Source organism: Xiphias gladius, chromosome 5 (assembly GCF_016859285.1).
Source record: "Xiphias gladius isolate SHS-SW01 ecotype Sanya breed wild chromosome 5, ASM1685928v1, whole genome shotgun sequence".
NCBI lineage: Eukaryota > Metazoa > Chordata > Actinopteri > Istiophoriformes > Xiphiidae > Xiphias > Xiphias gladius.
Window position 1 is genome coordinate 21,924,606 of NC_053404.1, and position 17,411 is coordinate 21,942,016.

General features: G+C 41.7%; 2 protein-coding genes and 2 non-coding genes across 34 annotated transcripts in view; 1 reads left to right on the forward strand and 3 right to left on the reverse strand.

The window, feature by feature from the left end:
• Positions 1 to 17,411, reverse strand: part of LOC120789870 (NACHT, LRR and PYD domains-containing protein 12-like) — a 1,168,582-nt gene that overhangs the window by 29,954 nt on the left and 1,121,217 nt on the right. The window lies entirely within an intron of this gene.
• unm_hu7910 (un-named hu7910) overlaps positions 1 to 17,411 on the forward strand; it is a 38,171-nt gene that overhangs the window by 13,138 nt on the left and 7,622 nt on the right. For 4 of the 12 annotated variants that reach the window (XM_040127061.1, XM_040127054.1, XM_040127049.1 and 1 more), the window contains 14 exons: positions 8,833 to 8,886; positions 10,208 to 10,321; positions 11,185 to 11,217; positions 11,686 to 11,721; positions 13,008 to 13,052; positions 13,700 to 13,729; positions 13,834 to 13,866; positions 14,068 to 14,103; positions 14,629 to 14,676; positions 15,182 to 15,256; positions 15,845 to 15,886; positions 16,038 to 16,123; positions 16,405 to 16,491; positions 16,582 to 16,732. In XM_040127061.1, coding sequence (XP_039982995.1) covers positions 8,833 to 8,886; positions 10,208 to 10,321; positions 11,185 to 11,217; positions 11,686 to 11,721; positions 13,008 to 13,052; positions 13,700 to 13,729; positions 13,834 to 13,866; positions 14,068 to 14,103; positions 14,629 to 14,676; positions 15,182 to 15,256; positions 15,845 to 15,886; positions 16,038 to 16,123; positions 16,405 to 16,491; positions 16,582 to 16,732 — 870 coding nt within the window. The remainder of the gene's footprint in view (positions 1 to 8,832; positions 8,887 to 10,207; positions 10,322 to 11,184; positions 11,218 to 11,685; positions 11,722 to 13,007; positions 13,053 to 13,699; positions 13,730 to 13,833; positions 13,867 to 14,067; positions 14,104 to 14,628; positions 14,677 to 15,181; positions 15,257 to 15,844; positions 15,887 to 16,037; positions 16,124 to 16,404; positions 16,492 to 16,581; positions 16,733 to 17,411) is intronic. The other 8 variants (XM_040127053.1, XM_040127051.1, XM_040127050.1 and 5 more) reach the window with 8 other exon arrangements.
• Positions 15,632 to 15,705, reverse strand: trnai-aau. Its single transcript has one exon. It is a non-coding gene; the product is annotated as a tRNA-Ile (tRNA).
• On the reverse strand, positions 17,165 to 17,238 carry trnai-aau. The gene has a single exon. It is a non-coding gene; the product is annotated as a tRNA-Ile (tRNA).

Sequence of the window (17,411 nt, forward strand, 5' to 3'; positions counted from 1 at the left end):
GCTCGTTAATTAAATCATTCAAATTCAGTGTTGATAACGGGTACAAAAAAAAAAAAGGAATTGTATTAGTTGTCTTTGATGATACTGTATTGATATGATGATGTTACTACACTGCTTTTTATATTCTGCTGTGTTCTGTAACGTTAATCTGACTCACTGTATATTAACAATACTTCCACTTTTTTGCCTGTGAACCACTAATACTCACATTGACACTTTATATTCTGCCTTGTAGATCTTAGTTTTGATATTTGCAGCTTGACCTGTCATCGTTTACCTTTTAGTTTGCTGGATTGCGTTCTTATATATGTGTTTTAAGATCCAGTCCATGTTGAAGTACGCACTACATATTCAAAGTAATCCTGATCCATGTAATGTGCTCACAACACAGTGTAATTGCAGTTCGCAGCTCAGTTTACAGTTGAACTGATTGTATTTAGCTTAGAGCTTAGCTGTCAACCTTTGTCACACGCATCTAGGTTACAATAAATGTGAACAGTCAACTGTGTAAGAGACAAATTAAATTTTTAATTTAGCCATATATTGACGAAAATACAGGTGTCATAGAAAACTCGTGAGTGTGGGAACGTTACACTACTGTACAACATCAGCAATCACACAACATAAGACTTGGATTTTTTCTAATGATTATACTATTTCTCTTCAAGAGGCAGCTGACTATTTACCTTTCACGGTCAAATGTCAGAGTGACTTGACTAGAGATGTCCCAAGCTGATCCTAAGGATTGAAATCAGGGTCCATCCGGGCACATGTGAATGGATTGTTATTGGCTAAAATAACGCCAACTAAGGAGGTGATCATAGCAACAGTGGGACAGCCCGTCTTCCTTTAAGCTCATCACTAAGTTCCAATGCTAATAATCAGTAAAAACATTTCGCTTTTGAGTGAACTGAGCGTTCTCTTTAGTTCCGAAAAAATCCAACAGAGCGAGGCGTCTTCTTACCAGTGGATCGCTTTCGGGGGTCGCATTCTCCCAACTGAAATTTCATTCACATCCTAAAAATGAATTAAGCTCATAAACTTTATATTTTTGAAACCATGACCTTCAGTATTTGGATCGAGAGGCTCATAAAAAAAACTCAGGTGTGTGACAATAAGTAGTCTACACTTGTGTCCTTTCAGTGTGTCAGATACACAGGCGACTTAATCAGCACTCAAGTAACGTAAAATTAATCGCTGGATCAGACTCCGTATCAGCAGATACCCAACATTAAAGGATCGGGACCAAAAAAACACCCGATTGGGACATCCCTGGACCTGACACATGCAGCTGGTAGTTTTCATTAACTTTCTTTGCTGTCTGTTGGTTCAGATGAGAAGAAGTTAAAAGGTCCTGTTCTCAGGAGAGACAGACTAAGAAAAGGTACTGTACAGTGACTGTCTGATTGTTATTTTTTTTACTGAACTCTGTGTACTGCATCTGCTCCATCGTTCATCACTCAGCTGATAGTTCCCCTGACAGATCTGTGTGTCTCTAAAAACTTGTAGACGACAAGAAAGAGCTGAAGAAGAAAGGTAAAAGCAGAGGTATTGTCCCTGTTTTTTTTTTTTTGTGTTCCTGCATGACTCTGTTTGAAGCTGCTTAACTAAACGAGCAGAGCAAGGCTTTAAAACCTGCCATGGTTGTGGGTTCACTTCCCACTTCAGCCACCTGTAGTGAACCCGAAAGCACGTATGACCCCCGCTGACTTTTCAAGTGAGAGAGTTTTTCATCCAAAGAGCCCGGGACCTTTGAGAATAAATGTTGCTTCACAGCAAGTTTTGAAATGATACAGAAAACATGCTGGGTTTTCCAGACAAGGCAAGACAGATACACACCTGGTTGATTCCCTTCTGGTTTGATATTTGCATACTCATACGTGGAGTAGTTCGTCAGGTCAGTTATTGGGGCTTATACATGCCGCCTATCCTTGTGAACGAACAGGTCTGCTTTATGGCATCAAATTTGTAAAGTATTCACCATAACTCACTGGTTTAACAAAAGACAATAATTCACATTTGTCTGTTTTTATTCATAAGTCATTTCTCAGTTGAATTCACGAAACCTTTGCTATATTTCAGTATACCTCGCCATTGCTATATGAAATTACACGTACCTTGATTGAGCTCTGAATCTATGTCACCTAGTCACAAAATCAGGTTTGTAGATCAGTGGAAGTAACTGTGTGGAGTTCTCCAGGTTGCACATCCATAACTGAGATTGTTGACTTAGTCTCATGTTGGGTCAGTGTGAGTTTGTGAGTTTACAGGTGAATCCGTGTGCTCATCTCCTGACTCATTTTTTTCAGGGCCGATTATCTTTTGCTGTCGAGTGTTTTGCGGTTTGCCCGGTGTGATGGTTTGACCTTTTATCGTTAGCATGTTGACTTTACCTTCAGTACTAAACGCTATGCGTGTGTCATCCCAGAGGAGAAGACATTAGAGGCCCCCACTGAAGAGATTGAACTCCCAAAAGGTAGAGTTCTGATGCCTCCTGTGCGTGGGTTTGTGTGTGACTGGGTGTCTGTGAGTTGGTTTGTACTTTAATCCCTTGTTATTGTTTACTCGTATGCATCTGTTCCCGCTAGAAAGAACCGACCCCAGGTACTAAAATCTGCCGTCTGCATGTTAAAAATAAAGTTGTTGTTTTTTTTTGTTTTTTTTCTTCCTTTGGTCTGACTGATATGTCAAAGTACATTTTGGTTTAACAGCTGGATTCCAATGATCTCGTTCATGCTTTTTTATGACTAAGTGCAACCTGTGTTTTTACCACATTTTGTATAGAAGGGTTTTGTTGGTGCCTGTGCACACCCACTACTCATTAATTTGACTTAACATTATGAACTAGCAGGACAGGGAAATAAGACCATATCTATTGTGAAACAATATATTACAATACTGTTTATACTGTGGTATGTATCACTTTTTAAAGAGATACCACGGAGATAGCGACACTGATCAATGCATCAGTGTAATACAGTACATTGATTTTTCAGGTAATCCATTTTCTGAATTAATTAAAAACAGAAAACCTTGTATGGTTATTTATTCCATGAGCATTTTCTCAGTTTCTCTTTTCCTGAGAATTCATTTTATCACAATATATATTGATGATGATATAAAATTACACAAATAGTAATATAACCAGTAATCTGAACTAGTACCATGATCATTACCATAATTAGATAAATTGATCCGTCAATTGACAGAGAAAAGGCTGAAAATATTGATAACTGATTAATTGTTTTTGTCCTGTATCAAGTAAAACTAATAATGTGCTTTTTACAGCTTCACATCATTGTATATTGAATCGTTTGGTTTTTTTTTGTGGTTTTTTTGGAAATGATCAGACAAACTGTCACTTGTCACTGACATTTTAACGATTAGTCAGTTAATCAAATAAAGAGTGGATGGAATATACATTATAATGTGGTAAATTATTTTTTTGGACCTTTGGCCAAGCATTATGACAATGTCAAAGATACCTGGACATTTTCCCTCTTGACACGGTACACAAGAGCTCCCAGTTTCCTCTAAGGCACTGACAACAATTGGGTTTTGATGGCACAATATAACTACTTCAGATTCAGATCTTTGGTGTACCGTAGAAATTTACAGATTATGTTCTAGCATCTCCGGTGTGGTGATTGGCTGCATTTCTAACATTTCCCTGGTTGCTGTGTGCCAGTACTTCAACAAGTTGCGGCTATGAGTCGGCATGTTTCACTCAACCTTGTGGATGATTTTTATTTATTTATGTATGTATTTTACCCTACACTTAAAATCCCACCTTCGACCCCAAACTTCAGACCATCCTGCCCGAGGAATCAGGCTGCGCTCGGCCCTGAAAGAAGAGCTTAGGATGATCCACGTGAAAATGGAGGCCAAGAGGATCGCTCGCATTGCTCTGGCTGAGATCAGAGCCTTCCTCGCTGAAGAAGAAGAGGAGAAGGAGGCGACCTGGGCGTTGAAGATGAAGACGCTGGAGGCTGCCCAAGAGCAACTGAGAGAGGAGAGGGAGAGGGAGGAGAGGAGGAGGGAGGCAGAGAGAGTGGAGAGGGAGAAAGAAGAAGTGGAGAGAATGGAAAAGGAAAAGGCGGAGAAGGAAAGGATTAAAAAGGAGAAGGCAGAGAAGGAAAAATTGGAAAGAGAAAAGGCGGAGAGGGAAAGGATGGAAGAGGAGAAGGCAGAAAAGGAAAGGATGGAGAGAGAAGCCAAAGAGAAAGCAGAGAGAGAGAAAGCTGAAAGGGAGAGGATGACACGAGAAAGGGATGATAAAGAGAGACAAGAGAGGGAGAGACTCGCCAGAGAAAAGTCAGCCAGAGAAGAGCGGGAACGACTGGAGCAAGAGACGATCGCGAAGGAAAGGATGGAGAGAGAGCGGCTGACCAATGAGCGAGAGAGGGCAGCCAAGGAAAAGGAGGAGAAGGAACGACTGGAGAAGGACAGACTGGAAGGGGAGAGGATAGAGAGGGAACGCATTGCCAAAGAAAGAGAGAGAATAGCCCAGGAAAAGGAGAGGATGGAGAAAGAGAAGGTGGAGAAAGAGCGATTAGAGAAGGAGAGACTTGAGCGGGAAAGGATCGCCAAAGAGAAAGCAGAGAAAGAGAGGCTAGAGAGGGAGCACATCGCTAGGGAAAGAGAGCAAATCGCCAGAGAGAAGGAGCGGCAAGAAAAAGACCAAATCACCAAAGAAAGGGCAGAAAAAGAGAGACTGGAGAGGGAACGCATTGCCAAAGAAAAGGAAAGACTTGAGAAAGAAAGGATTGCCAGAGAGAAAGCTGAGAAGGAGAGGCTGGAAATGGAGCGTATTGCTAAGGAAAGAGAGAGAATTGCGAGGGAGAGGACGGAGAGAGAGAAGGCTGAAAAGGAGCGGCAAGAGAAAGAACGATTTGCCAAAGAGAGAGCAGAAAGAGAGAGGCTGGAGAGGGAACGCATTGCTAAGGAAAGAGAGAGAATCGCCAGGGAAAAAGAGAGGGCAGAAAAGGAAAGACTGGAAAAAGAAAGACTAGCCAAAGAGAAGGAAAGGATGGAAAGAGCGGCAAGAGAGAAGGAAGAGAGGGAAAGGATGGAGCAAGACCGCATTGCCAGGGAAAGAGCAAGAATGGCTCAGGAGAAGGAGAGATTAGAGAAAGAAAAGGCAGCAAAGGAGAGAGCAGAGAAGGAAAGAGCAGAAAAAGAGAGGGCCGCAAAAGAAGAGAGGGAGAGGATGGAGAGAGAACGAATGGCGAAGGAAAGAGAGAGAATTGCCCGGGAGAAGGAGAAGGAGAGGATCGAACAGGAGAGACTAGAGAAGGAAAGACTAGAGAAAAAGAAAGCAGCGATGGAAAAGTTGGAGCAAGAGGAGGCAGCAAAGGAGAGAGCAGCCCGAGAGAAGGAGCTGATGGAGAGGCAGAGGCTCGCCAGAGAAAAAGCTCTGCGGGCGAAGATGGAGGCGGAGAGGCTGGCGAAGGAGAGAGCAGAAGGAGAACGAAACGCCGCGAAGGTCGACGTGAACAGACAAGAAATTCTGGAGAGGAAACCAAACGCTTCCCGGCCGAAAGCTCCAGCAGTAGAGGAGAAAACCGAGAAAGCGAGTGTGTCAGCAGTCAGGACAGAGAGGAGTGCAGCAGAGGAGAAGACGGCGGTGGGCAGGAAGAAAAAATGATACTGTGGCACAAAGTTATCGTCTCATAAATGGTGCTAGGAAGCATGCAACAGGAGAGTGTCTTCCTTTTTAAAGACAAAAAATAACATGAAAAATATCTGAACTGTGAGCTGTTTTTATTACTGAGCAGATGAATTGTCACTTCGCATAGTGAGGACACAGATTAGAGAGGGATTTTAAAGAATAGGTTAGTGTTTTGCTGCCCTCCCTCTCTAATTGAAAGTTTCAACACAGTCTCACCAGCATCACCGCTGGGTGTGGTCGGTAGGAGGAGTGCTTTGTCGCACCTGTCAACCCCACCCAGCAGTGATGTCGCGGCGTACTGGCACACCCCCGGAGTACACCTCTACATCACTGCAGCAAGGTGAGAAGTTGAAACCTCCAGCGGGAGGTTTTCCAGCTTTAATCACACAGAACGTCTGTAAAAATGTAGCTGCAGATGATGTATTAAGAAAGAATCGTTGCTAAAAATTAAAGCCACTTTGTGTAGAAATTTTAAATTTCTGACTTAAGCGCTGCTCAGTGGTAGTATCAAACAAGACGGATCCCAATGCACGCTGCTTATTTTGTTAAGCACTGACAGCGTCCTAGTATCCTAGTATCATCCTGGTTAACTCAGTTAGCCAACTAGCTTGGTTAGCAAACTTAAAAATTTGCCTAACTACAAAGACGGCTGCTGCAAGCTACTTAATTAATATCTTTAGCCAACTAAAGAAAAAACAACTTTCTACCCATTTTGGTGGTGACATTCTAACGCTTGTTATTCCTACCATGGTATTCTGATATTCTGCTGGTGCAGTGATTTTCAGATTTGAACATTTCTAGTTTTGAGCTCTTAGAAATGTGGGAAACATCTTGAAAGTCCTGCATTTTGGTAGCCAAGTAAATACGGAGGATGCAAAAATGGCACGACTAGCGTAACATTAGTCTAAAACAAGGAAGAAAAGTGAGCCTGTCATTGTTAATAGCACATCCTTCCCTGCTCTATGTTTGTTGGAGGCGTCTTGCTTCAGTTTGCATGTTGGCGTCACGTAACCGCAGAGAGTTCGTTTTTAGCTCAGTGTTTGACTGTGATGTAGAAAACGTGTAAATATGAGAAGCAGTAGGTGAAGGAAGTTTTCCGCAGCTTCGCGCCTCGTGGTGCGAGCTTCACTATGAACTTCTTCAAATTGATCTCAGCCTTCTAATGCAACTTTTGGTGTGACGTATCACATCCTTTGCTGAAGAAAAAAGTCTGTTTAATTTCTGTGCTGTTGATAAAACAGTGGGAACGAGTACATGTGAGAGGATTTGGAAAACGTCGTCATCTGTCACTTGCTCAGTTTTTTCTTTCTCATTTTTATGAATGTCTTTTACTCACGATGATGATCTGTTGCTTAAAGGAGGAGTTGAGTTCAAGGGGGCTAGCTTTTAAAACGCTTGTAATGACTGAAATGTAGAGCTGTGTAGTAGATTAAAAAAAAAAAAAAAAATGGCCGCTGGGTCAAAACAATAACTGTATCTAGCTGGAGTACTTTTACATTCAACAACGGCTTTACACACTAAGAAAAAAGGAAACAAAGTCTGTTTACTTGATAGCAGCAGTTTCCGAATAGTAGAGATTTATTCATTATCAGTTTGTTTTTTGCTTTATGCATCTTCGAGGGATTTTTCTTGCTTTTCTTTCAAAATGTGAGAGAAGATTTGATAAATAAATCTGGGTTTTTCAAACAGAGATGTGTTTGTCTTCCTTCTCGGTTTAATAGAAAAATGAACGTGGTCCAATGTGTAGAGAGATCGTCCATGTTTAATCCCCTCCACTGCAGCGCTGCGTGCAAACCCTTTCAGAGTCCGTTACTGAAGAAACTCTTGAGGAGAAAAAAAAAAAAAAAAAGTCTGTCAAAAGTGCACAGAGTGAGTAATGAACATCCTCTGTTCAATCCTATCTCTCTTCGTCACAACTTCCTGCTCTGTTCGCTCTAACACTTGGTGCTCTGGCCTTATTTCCTTCCCCGGAAATACTATCGGGCAGCCGTAGCTCCAGACCTCCTCACTGCTGGCGGTTGCGGGGTTGAAAGTTCGCTCTGCTACCTAAAGTGAGAGAAGAAGTAAACGTTTGGATTGGTGGATTGACGAGGAATACTGAGGCACTGTTACATTAACTGTAAACCCGCTGCAGTTTTGCATAATATTCGCATATTTTAATTTTCCTTCTCACACAGTTTTGTTTTTTATGTCTTTGTTGTCCTTTTGATAAAACCCACGACCTCTGACATACGTGGGTTTCTGTGTCAGCTCTTTACTTCAGTGGAAAATTACATAAGCATTGTCTAAGTTTGGGTGTATGACTTTTAAAAAGCAAAGAGTTTTTTCTTTTTTTTCTTTTTTTAAAGCTGCCGTATCCGTGTAGAAAAATGATTCTTGGATCTTTTCTGTCTTCAGCCGCCTCATAATTATCACATCAGGTCAAATGTTTTTGGAGTGATTTCCCTTTTTTGAGCTTAAAAACAGTTTTAGGTTTTATTAAGTCTTAGCTTATCATGTGTTCATGTTGAGGCTGACAGGGTCTCTGGTACCGTGAGGAGCTGGTCTTCAGCACCACACCAAGTCTAGTTGTACCAGCTCTATCAGTAGGGCTGGGTATCAATCCTCAATACTTATGGAAGACTGATAGGAATGTGTCTGGAGATGAAGAACTGGGCGTCAAAAAGTGTCAGATTATCAGATGTTGGCATCCAGTGTTTGTGGCAACAGTGAAAATAACCTTCAGTTGCAGCCTCACTAACTTAAGATTTTATTTTGGCCTCTGGTCGGACAAAAACAAAACATTTAAAACTCTCAGCTCATTTTTGATGGTCATTTTTTACTATTTACTGATGTTTTATAGACTAAACAACTGATCAGTTCATCGAGAAAATGAGCCCCAGATTAACTCAAAGTGAAAATAAATGTTAGTTGCAGCCGTAGGAAGAAACATGTCTGATCCCTAAAAGTTACTGAACCAAAGTTCAGGTATCTTATTAAAAGAAAATTTGATACCTGAAAATCCTAGACAATACCCAGCCCTAGGGACCAGGGAGAGTAGGAACGGCACTGACTGAGCTTCAGCCCTTTTATACAGGTTGGTGGAGGAGGAGGAGCTGACCAGTGTGTGTTTTACCCTGTGTCTGATTTTTTTGCACCTGAACTTTTTAACCACTGAACAGGGCTGAAAGAGGCAGAAGGTCCAGGGGTGGGAGTTTCACCTGAGGAGAAAACAGGTGAGGACGCACACACACACACAGATACGCACACACACTCGCGTTGTGACAGCCGTCCTCTGGGTCTGCTCCCTGTTGCCGCCAAGACAAACGAGCTGACACTGACCTGATACCTGGGAAAACGCCCCCGGCAGCTGCTCCACCTCACTCCCACCTGTGAATTCCGACCTGCGGGGCGTGTCTGCTGAACGTGACCCTGATCCCAGCTCTGCGTCACACGAGACAAAAATCTGCGTCGCCCCGACAAACAAAGACGAACCGAGGCTTTGTATCAGCTCCGCGCTGGGAGCTGCCCAGTACGGCCAGTCTGCCCGGTGTCAGACACAGAGACAATTAGTTGATTGATTGATTGACTGAGACAATCGGCAAATCATAATCCTTTGATAATAAGTTGATCGTTATTCATCAAGTAAAAATACCAAACATTCAGTGAACGATTTGCTGCCTTTCTCTTTCTCCTATCATTTTAAAAGGAATATCTTCTGGCTTTTGGACTTTCAGCCGTAAATTTTAATGGCCGATTTCAGTACTTTTAGACTCAGTATCTATAAGTTTGAACACTTTAAGGAAAACAAAAATACAAATGAAAAGGATTCAGTAGTCCTCCAGCAGCATCTTATTCCTGGCCGTCCGGAGAGGGACCTGTGGGTGAAATCTGATTTACAGACTATAAATGTACAGGGTTGAATATTTTATTAAATGAAAAAAGTAATCAAATCCAAATAATTAAAAAGTTTAGAAACCTGGTGTGAGGACAGGAATTTACTAAAGGGTTGGGTGGATCGGGGGAATTTGGGCTCATAATGATAGTATTTGGGCATTTTTCAATTTTCTGATTTTTTTTTTTTTTTTAATAGACAAAATGAGTATTTAAAAAAAAAAAATCAGATATTATTTGGTAATTACAATAATAATTTGTAGCAGCCCTGCGTCACTGCGTCTGCTTCTTAAACCTCAGAGCTTCTGTCAGCTGCTACTGTATAGTTTCAGACGTGTCAAAATCGTGAACAATACAAGGTGTCCTTTAAGTTTAAATGACACCTTGCGGAAATAGTGTTTTTGTTTTTTTGTTTTTTTAATTAAATGCATCGTTAACTTTCATTTGGCAGATGCTTTTTTCTGAAGCAACTTGCACTTACTCCCACACACAAACACATCACGAGCATTTTGCAGTTTAATGTCTCAAGGTCATATCGACGTGTGTTTAGAAAAATTAGTCAAATTTAGTACTAAAAGGAAAAATTGCCACGTTTTATTGCTTTATTGTTGTATTGCTTCTCCCCCTCCTCCTCCTCCATCTTCCATGTTTTAAAAACTGAAGAAAAAACTGGCGAGCCTGTGGCTGAAAAGGCCAGTCAACAAGCTGCAGAGCTGCAGGGGAACGAGCCAACGGCGGCCACATCGTCTGACACCGCGACTGAAGAGACTGTATCAGGTGTGTGTGTGTGTGTGTGTGTGTGTGTGTGTGTGTGTGTTGAATACCCCAATATACTTTTACCCAGAAACACACAAATACACAAAAAAGAGGTCCTGCGTTTCCAAGTTATCGCCCCTGTTGTGAATGTGTTGGTGGCCTCAAGGAACTATGGGAACGTGGAACTATAAGGTGCTGTCTGCATTGAGAGTGGCTTTGAGATATTAAGCTTCAGAGTTTTCCCAGCTCTGATAACAGAAACTACAACTATACAGAAAGGATCCCGAAGGCCACTCTAAAATATGTTTTGTCAAAATCCTCTCACATTTTTAAATGGGTTCTTTTAGAACAGGGGTTTGGTAGATACAACCTTCGGATTGGAATTATAAAGGTTCTATCTGCTTGGTCAAGAACAAAAAATAAAAAGTTGACAGTTTAGTTTGGTTTTAATGCAAAAAAAATCATGATGGAAGATATTTGGGAACAGATAACAAAAAATGAATAATTAATTTAGAAACGAAAACCTTTAGTTGAATCAAAGCCAGATTTAAACTGACAATACAGAGCGAGTTTGGAGATAGAACCTTGTCTTTTTTTTTTTTTTCTGTCCAAGTAACAGGGCTGATAATAGATTAAACTTAAAAAAAAAATGTTAATAACCTGTCAAAGAACAGTGTGAAAAACTCATTTTGTAATTCTAAGGTCACGAAGATGCTACGCACAGTAACGCAGCTTGAAGTGGCCACAAAACATCGTTATCTGTCCTATCGAATTCTGTTTTTCTGCATTTACAGTCAGAGTAATATTGTTCATGAAGTGCAGTTGCTGGTAGTTGCACATTTCCTGACTTTAAATCGTCGATGTTGACTGTCTGTCCCTTTCAGGGAGCGACCGCCAACCTGCCCGCGACGATGCAGGTATGTAGATCACAACGTGATAACACTGAGGGAACGAGGATATTTTCCCGGATCCCTGGAAGCTCTTCGTTTCTCTGCCTGTGTCTGCGTCTGTAGTCACGCAGACAATCACGGAGAGCTCAAACAACAAACGCTAAATAAACACCATTTAAAGCTTTCTGGTAACGGATCAAGCACAACAGCAGCAGCTAAGCCATGGTTTGAAAATAAGATGCCCTCTGAGCCGCTGACATGCTTTATTCTACCTTTTTCCTACCTGTTGTACTTGAGATCACGCCTTTTCTGTATTATCAGGTATTTAGCTGACACTCGTACCGATGCCTAACTTGCGGCCTGTGACGTCTGAATGCACGCGTTACCCTTACCTTTTGACTGCCCTCACTGTGATCAAACCCTGTGGTCAGCTGAATGCCCGACATGTTGATGTCATGACGGTAACAATATGGCTTCTGTCTGTGTCTGATCCAGTCTCTGGATCTCAGGATGTGGAGTCTGAAATCCAAGGTTGGTGCTGCCTTCACTGTGGCTGAGAAGCTGCCGCCTGCGTTCACCTTGTTGTTGTTTGGATGACTAATTGACAAGCTGCTGCATGTTGATTGTGTTCATTAATCTTGTGTTTCCACACCTCTCCGTTCCTCTCACTCATTCGTTTGTTCCGACAGAGCTCAAGCACCGAGCGTAGTCGCGTACAGTTCTATAGTTAAATGTTTGTGCGTTTTAGTGCCAAAAAAAGGAATGAATTACACTTTTTTTTTTTTTTCCTTTTTAATGTCAAAGTTTGGTGGGCAAGAACCAACAAAACCAAATTACGAAAAGTGAAAACACAATGGTAGTTTCCCTAACTTGACATAAGAAGATAAAGGTTAGAATAATGTAACAGTTTCTGAGTCGCATTACGTTCCTTTACTTATATTAGAGACACATTCTGGCGGGCTATTAAAAAATTAACCCTGAGGAACATAATACATTTCTACTTTTTCCGTTTGTGAAATGCTGAAGTTTGATCTCTGCTTGTGAAATGATGTGGTTTGCACTTTCCGCCGTACAAAAGACCCAAAAACTCAGTGTTCCGACTGAGATCCAGACCGATGAGACTTTTTGTAACGAGTTAGCTGCAAGTCAGCAACAAAAAAATAGTAAAAAGAATGACAGAGTTTAGTAAGAAGGTACAAAGGACTTTAAAGAGACACAGTAACAAAGAAAAAATGCGTGAATGTAAACATTATTTCGGGTCGTTTTGTAAAAACTTTGTTAAAAAAAATATTTAACAGACTGAAGGAATTTTGTTTCGTCGTATCGACTTGGGACAGGTCTGTATTTTAAGATTTTTGACAGGTGCTTAAATTAAAAAAAAAAAAAAAAAAAAAGCATCCATCTATATCTGAACATTAAAGGAATAAAGGACACAGGATAATAAAATAAATGTTACTTGAGGTTTATTATCAATTGTTGATGACCTGATTTTTAAGGCCTTCGTCATGTTAATATATCAGGGGAGTGCTGCGACTGTGTCTACGGCTCCGTTTCACCCTCAGCCGAGCAGTCGGGTGTTCGGCTCGTTGCAGTGGCAGCTTCACATCTGCTCTCAGTTTGTTTCCTGGTCACCCAGAGTCTGGAACGTCACCTGATGTTAAGTTAACAGAAACCGTGTCTGCCCTAGTTCCTCTCTGCCGCCTCATCTTCGTCACGTCCCACCTGCCCCACCCGACACATCCTGTTGTTTGCCTGCCCCGGGCCTAATTATCGGCATTTATGTGTATGTTTTAACTTGTGTCTTTTGGTGTCTCCAGCTGCTGTCCCTCTCCCTCCTCTGGTGGAAGATGACTTTGTACCCGGTCAGTTTAACACTTAATCTTATCTTTTCCTTTTTTATTTTTTTTTCCTTTATTGTTAACAGTTCCCCAAACGATGATGACGATGACGGTAAAATTGAAATTAGGTGTCGCGTTTAAAAGGGACGATTCAATTTATCTGTGGTGACTTTACAAGGTGAAAACATGCAGCTGCCTTTATTCTGATGAAGGCCCACGAGAAAGCACGGCATTCAAAATCTCACATCAATAAATGATGTTTTAATACTCTAAGAAAGAGTCACCTTTGATTATTTAATCCTTGCTTTGTAATAGTTGCACAATTCCTATTTTTCTAGCCTCGAGGCTTCAATTTTTCTTATACATTCGAAACTCTGCACGCTGGTCACAATATCTCTCCAAAAAAATATAGTTAGATAGAGATATAGTCCATAAGTGTGTTTTTGTCAATTTTAAATTTTCAACGTCCCACCTTTTGTTTTCATAATGAAATGAGCGTCCTCGCGGGTTTGTTTGAAGGGATTTCCAGATGCCTTTAATGCCAAAACGTTTATCTTTTCCTACGTTGTCCTCCCGACGACTTAGTATTTGAGTCCTTCTTCAGTCTTCTGATTTCTGTCATCCGCCAATAGACTGTGTGTTATTAGACTGCGATTCTATGTCTGTTACAGATGATCCTCGCGACAGCCTGCATCCGTATGGTCAGTAAAATCTTCCACCTTTACTCAATGTTCACGGTTTTCACAATAATTTGCTCCTGCTAGTTTTTTTTCTTTTTTTTTTTTCTTCTTCCTTCTTTTTTCAGAGGATGAAGCCAACACGATCGACACCACCGGAGGTGAGACGTTTAACCTTAAGATGACATGTATTTTATTAGCTGTAGTGACAGTAACAGAAGAAGCACTAGAGGCAGTGCGAACCACAGCAAAAGTGAAGTACTGGTACTGATAATTCAAATTTTTCTCATGTCGTTATGTTTGGCACCAACAAAAACAAATAAACATGTAAAGAAGAGACTTGATGATGTTTCCTGTTGCAGTTTTGGTGGAGGAGCCGCCGCCAGAGGAGAGTGTAGGTGAGACAAACGCACTGTCGAGGTTAGACCCCCCCAGTAAGGAGGCACAGTTGGTTTGGTTTAGTTTGTTATTCGTTAACTTTGGTTGTTGTTTAGATTTTAGATTAATTAAATTAAATGAACCAAGTTGCTACCTTTGGACGGAGCCAGTCCAGCTGTTTCCCCCCTGTTTCCAGTCCTTATGCTAAGATAACCAGCTGCTGGCCGCAGCCTCTGTAGCTCCATGTTGACTGCACAGACATGAGGGTGATATCGATCTTCTTATCTGAAACGCACAATGTCAAACTGTTGTTTTTAATTTTGTATTTTGTTCGGCGTTGTTCACTTTGATGCAGATTTAAAGAAGAATGGAACCAAACAGAAAATGTAGGCACTAGTCATATCTCACAGGAAGCGAAAACACGGCACTAAACGAGTTATAAAAAAGGAAGTTGCTGTGGATTAAGGCGTTATCCAGCGTCATCACTGATATCAATGTTTATCAGCTCTGATAATGAGATCATAGTGCTTCTGTTCGTCCTGCAGTGGAGTCTGGACAGTATTTGACGAGCTCCAAATTCTCACAGGAAGCAGGTAAATGACAACAAGAAAATGTGGCTCATTGTTGACTGTGGGTCTAAAATATGGTTCGGGAAATCTAAACTATTGCGTTCCCTGAACGCACCACTGATAAAGTGAAAACATTGTTTTTCCTTGTGTTTGTCATTTTTATCATAGTTGCTTTACACTGACTAGAAAAACTTTATTTTGTGTTTTATGTATTAGTGTGTTTTTTGTGTTTCCGTTGTTTCCATCTTTCCATCCACCTACTCTAAGTTTTTATATTTAGTCAGCGCTGTGCATGCGTGGAAGTATCCTGGGGTGTTGGAGAGTGTGCTCTAGACAGAGAAACCAGGAAAGTCAGTAAATGTGTCACTTAAGAGGAATATGAACGACGGTGTTTACCGGGAAACATCATCGGCAAACACGGGGAGAACAAAAAAAAATGTCCTGCAAGTGCTCTGATGTTGTTCTGGAAAGTGATCCAAGAGTCACGGAACTCAAAAACTTCATTGAAGTACTGTTTATCTCTTGTCAGAGCCAGCTGTAGAAGCTGAGAACCAGTCTGAACCACCAGCAGAACCAGAACCACAGAGCATCCCTGAGGCTGAGGGTGAACATGCACGTCCACGCACACACACGCACACACGCACACACACACACACACACACACACACGCACACACACACACGCACGCACACTCACGCATACACACACCCACAGCGCCTTGTTTTGGTTGAGCTTTTGGTATTTTAGAGTTTCACAAAGGTATGATGCGTGTTTCTATTTTTAAAGTTGACATAAGTTGATTCATGTTTTTTATCGTATTTAAAGACACCAGCCACAGTTTGATACAGGGATGTTGGTACATTTCCTGCATTCTTGATCTACGATTAAACTCCAGAATACACAGGTTTTTCAAGGTCACTCTTTGTAGATCACACAGATTTTGGTAGACAAAATGTGGTGAACATAAGAGAAAACTGTTTGGCCCGTACGGGGATCGAACCCGCGACCTTGGCGTTATTAGCACCACGCTCTAACCAACTGAGCTAACCGGCCACGAATATGGCTCATCAAGCATCCATAGCCTAGCGTGGTTGCTGTAGCATCTGTGACAGCGCTGACAGACCAAACTTGTCCACTACTGAAAGAGTAAATATTAAATGTTAGTCTGTTTTTTTTTTCATCTGTGACGCAGGAACAACAGAGAAACGAGCTGAGGAGACGCTGAAAGAAAAAGGTAAACTCTGATAAAAAATTTTAAACAAACAGATGAACAATGTTTGTCGTTGCATTTTCACCCACACAACGTCTGGTATTTTATTTCTCTGATGTTCTCGTCTTTTCTTTTTTCTTTTAATTTGATCCCCCCCCTTATCTCTCTCCTCCAGCAAAGAAAAAGAAACCAAAACTGTTGAATAAGTTTGATAAAACTATTAAAGCAGAGATTGATGCAGCAGAGAAGCTTCGCAAGAAGGTACAGACGTGACACTGACACCTGTCTGCTCTCCTGCAGAGACAACTCAGTCGCTGCAGATTTGCATATCCAGAGCAAACATAACAACTCAAAGTGTTTATGTCTTTTTAATGGTGACACAATGCTGTACGTATAGGTGGGGGGAAAAAATCTACCTTTTATCAAACTGTCCTCGTCTTCCTGTTAGTTTGAGCTGAATTAAGAAACTTAGACGTCTATGATTGATGCATTTTTTTACTTCATTAATTTCTTTATTTATCTGTCCCCCCTCTCTGTGTCAGGGTAAGGTGGACGAGGCATTAAAAGCCTTTGAGACACTGGTGCAGCAGTATCCACAGAGCCCCCGCGCTCGCTATGGAAAAGCCCAGGTTCTGCAAAGTACTAATGAACAATAGTGCAGTACCTTGAAGTGGCCCCGTATCAAAATGTTGTGGTAACGCTGATACGTTGTCCTGCAGGCGGAGGACGACCTGGCTGAGAAGATGCGTAGCAACGACATGCTGCAGAGAGCCATCAACAGCTACAGAGAGGCAGCTGAGCTTCCTGACGCCACCGCCGACCTGCTGAAAGCTGCACTGAAGAGACGAGCCGAGAGGCAGCAGTTCCTGGGTAACACAGCCATTACAACTACCGCTAGAAACGCTAGTGCCTATCCTGTTAACCCCCTGCAGGTACCAAATCCTGCCAGCCACTAGGCTGGTAACTGTAACATTTCCATAACACCGTCAGCAAGGGTCAAACGTGAGATTAAAAACTGTCACATTAAAGAGAAAAGAATCCAGCGTATCAGCTGTTTTCAGGGGAAGCTTGCGAGATGTTGGGGCTTTGCCCCCGTTCACGGATACAGATTCACACAAAACAAGTGCGACATGTCGTCATTCATTGTGAACAGAAGAGTCCAAATAACATCCTGACTCCTGGTTTTCCACTCAACTTGATAGGTCCTATGGGATCTGGGCAGATATGTGGAGTTCTTAATTTGTGCTTCGACTACAAACTTTTCAAGACACAAATTTAGTGAGTTTTGACTCAAAAGGTGTGTGGCCCGTACGGGGATCGAACCCGCGACCTTGGCGTTATTAGCACCACGCTCTAACCAACTGAGCTAACCGGCCATGTCTAGCAGCATCATCTCCTCCAAGTGAAGGTGCTAGAAGTTTGGTGGTAGGAGGGAAACGAGGGTCTCGCCCACAGATTTTCGTTCCACAGTCTGAATTTAACGGGCCATGAGTAGCAACTCCTCCTCATTTACAACAGGTGCTAGGAATGCTGTTGCATTCGTGGTGTT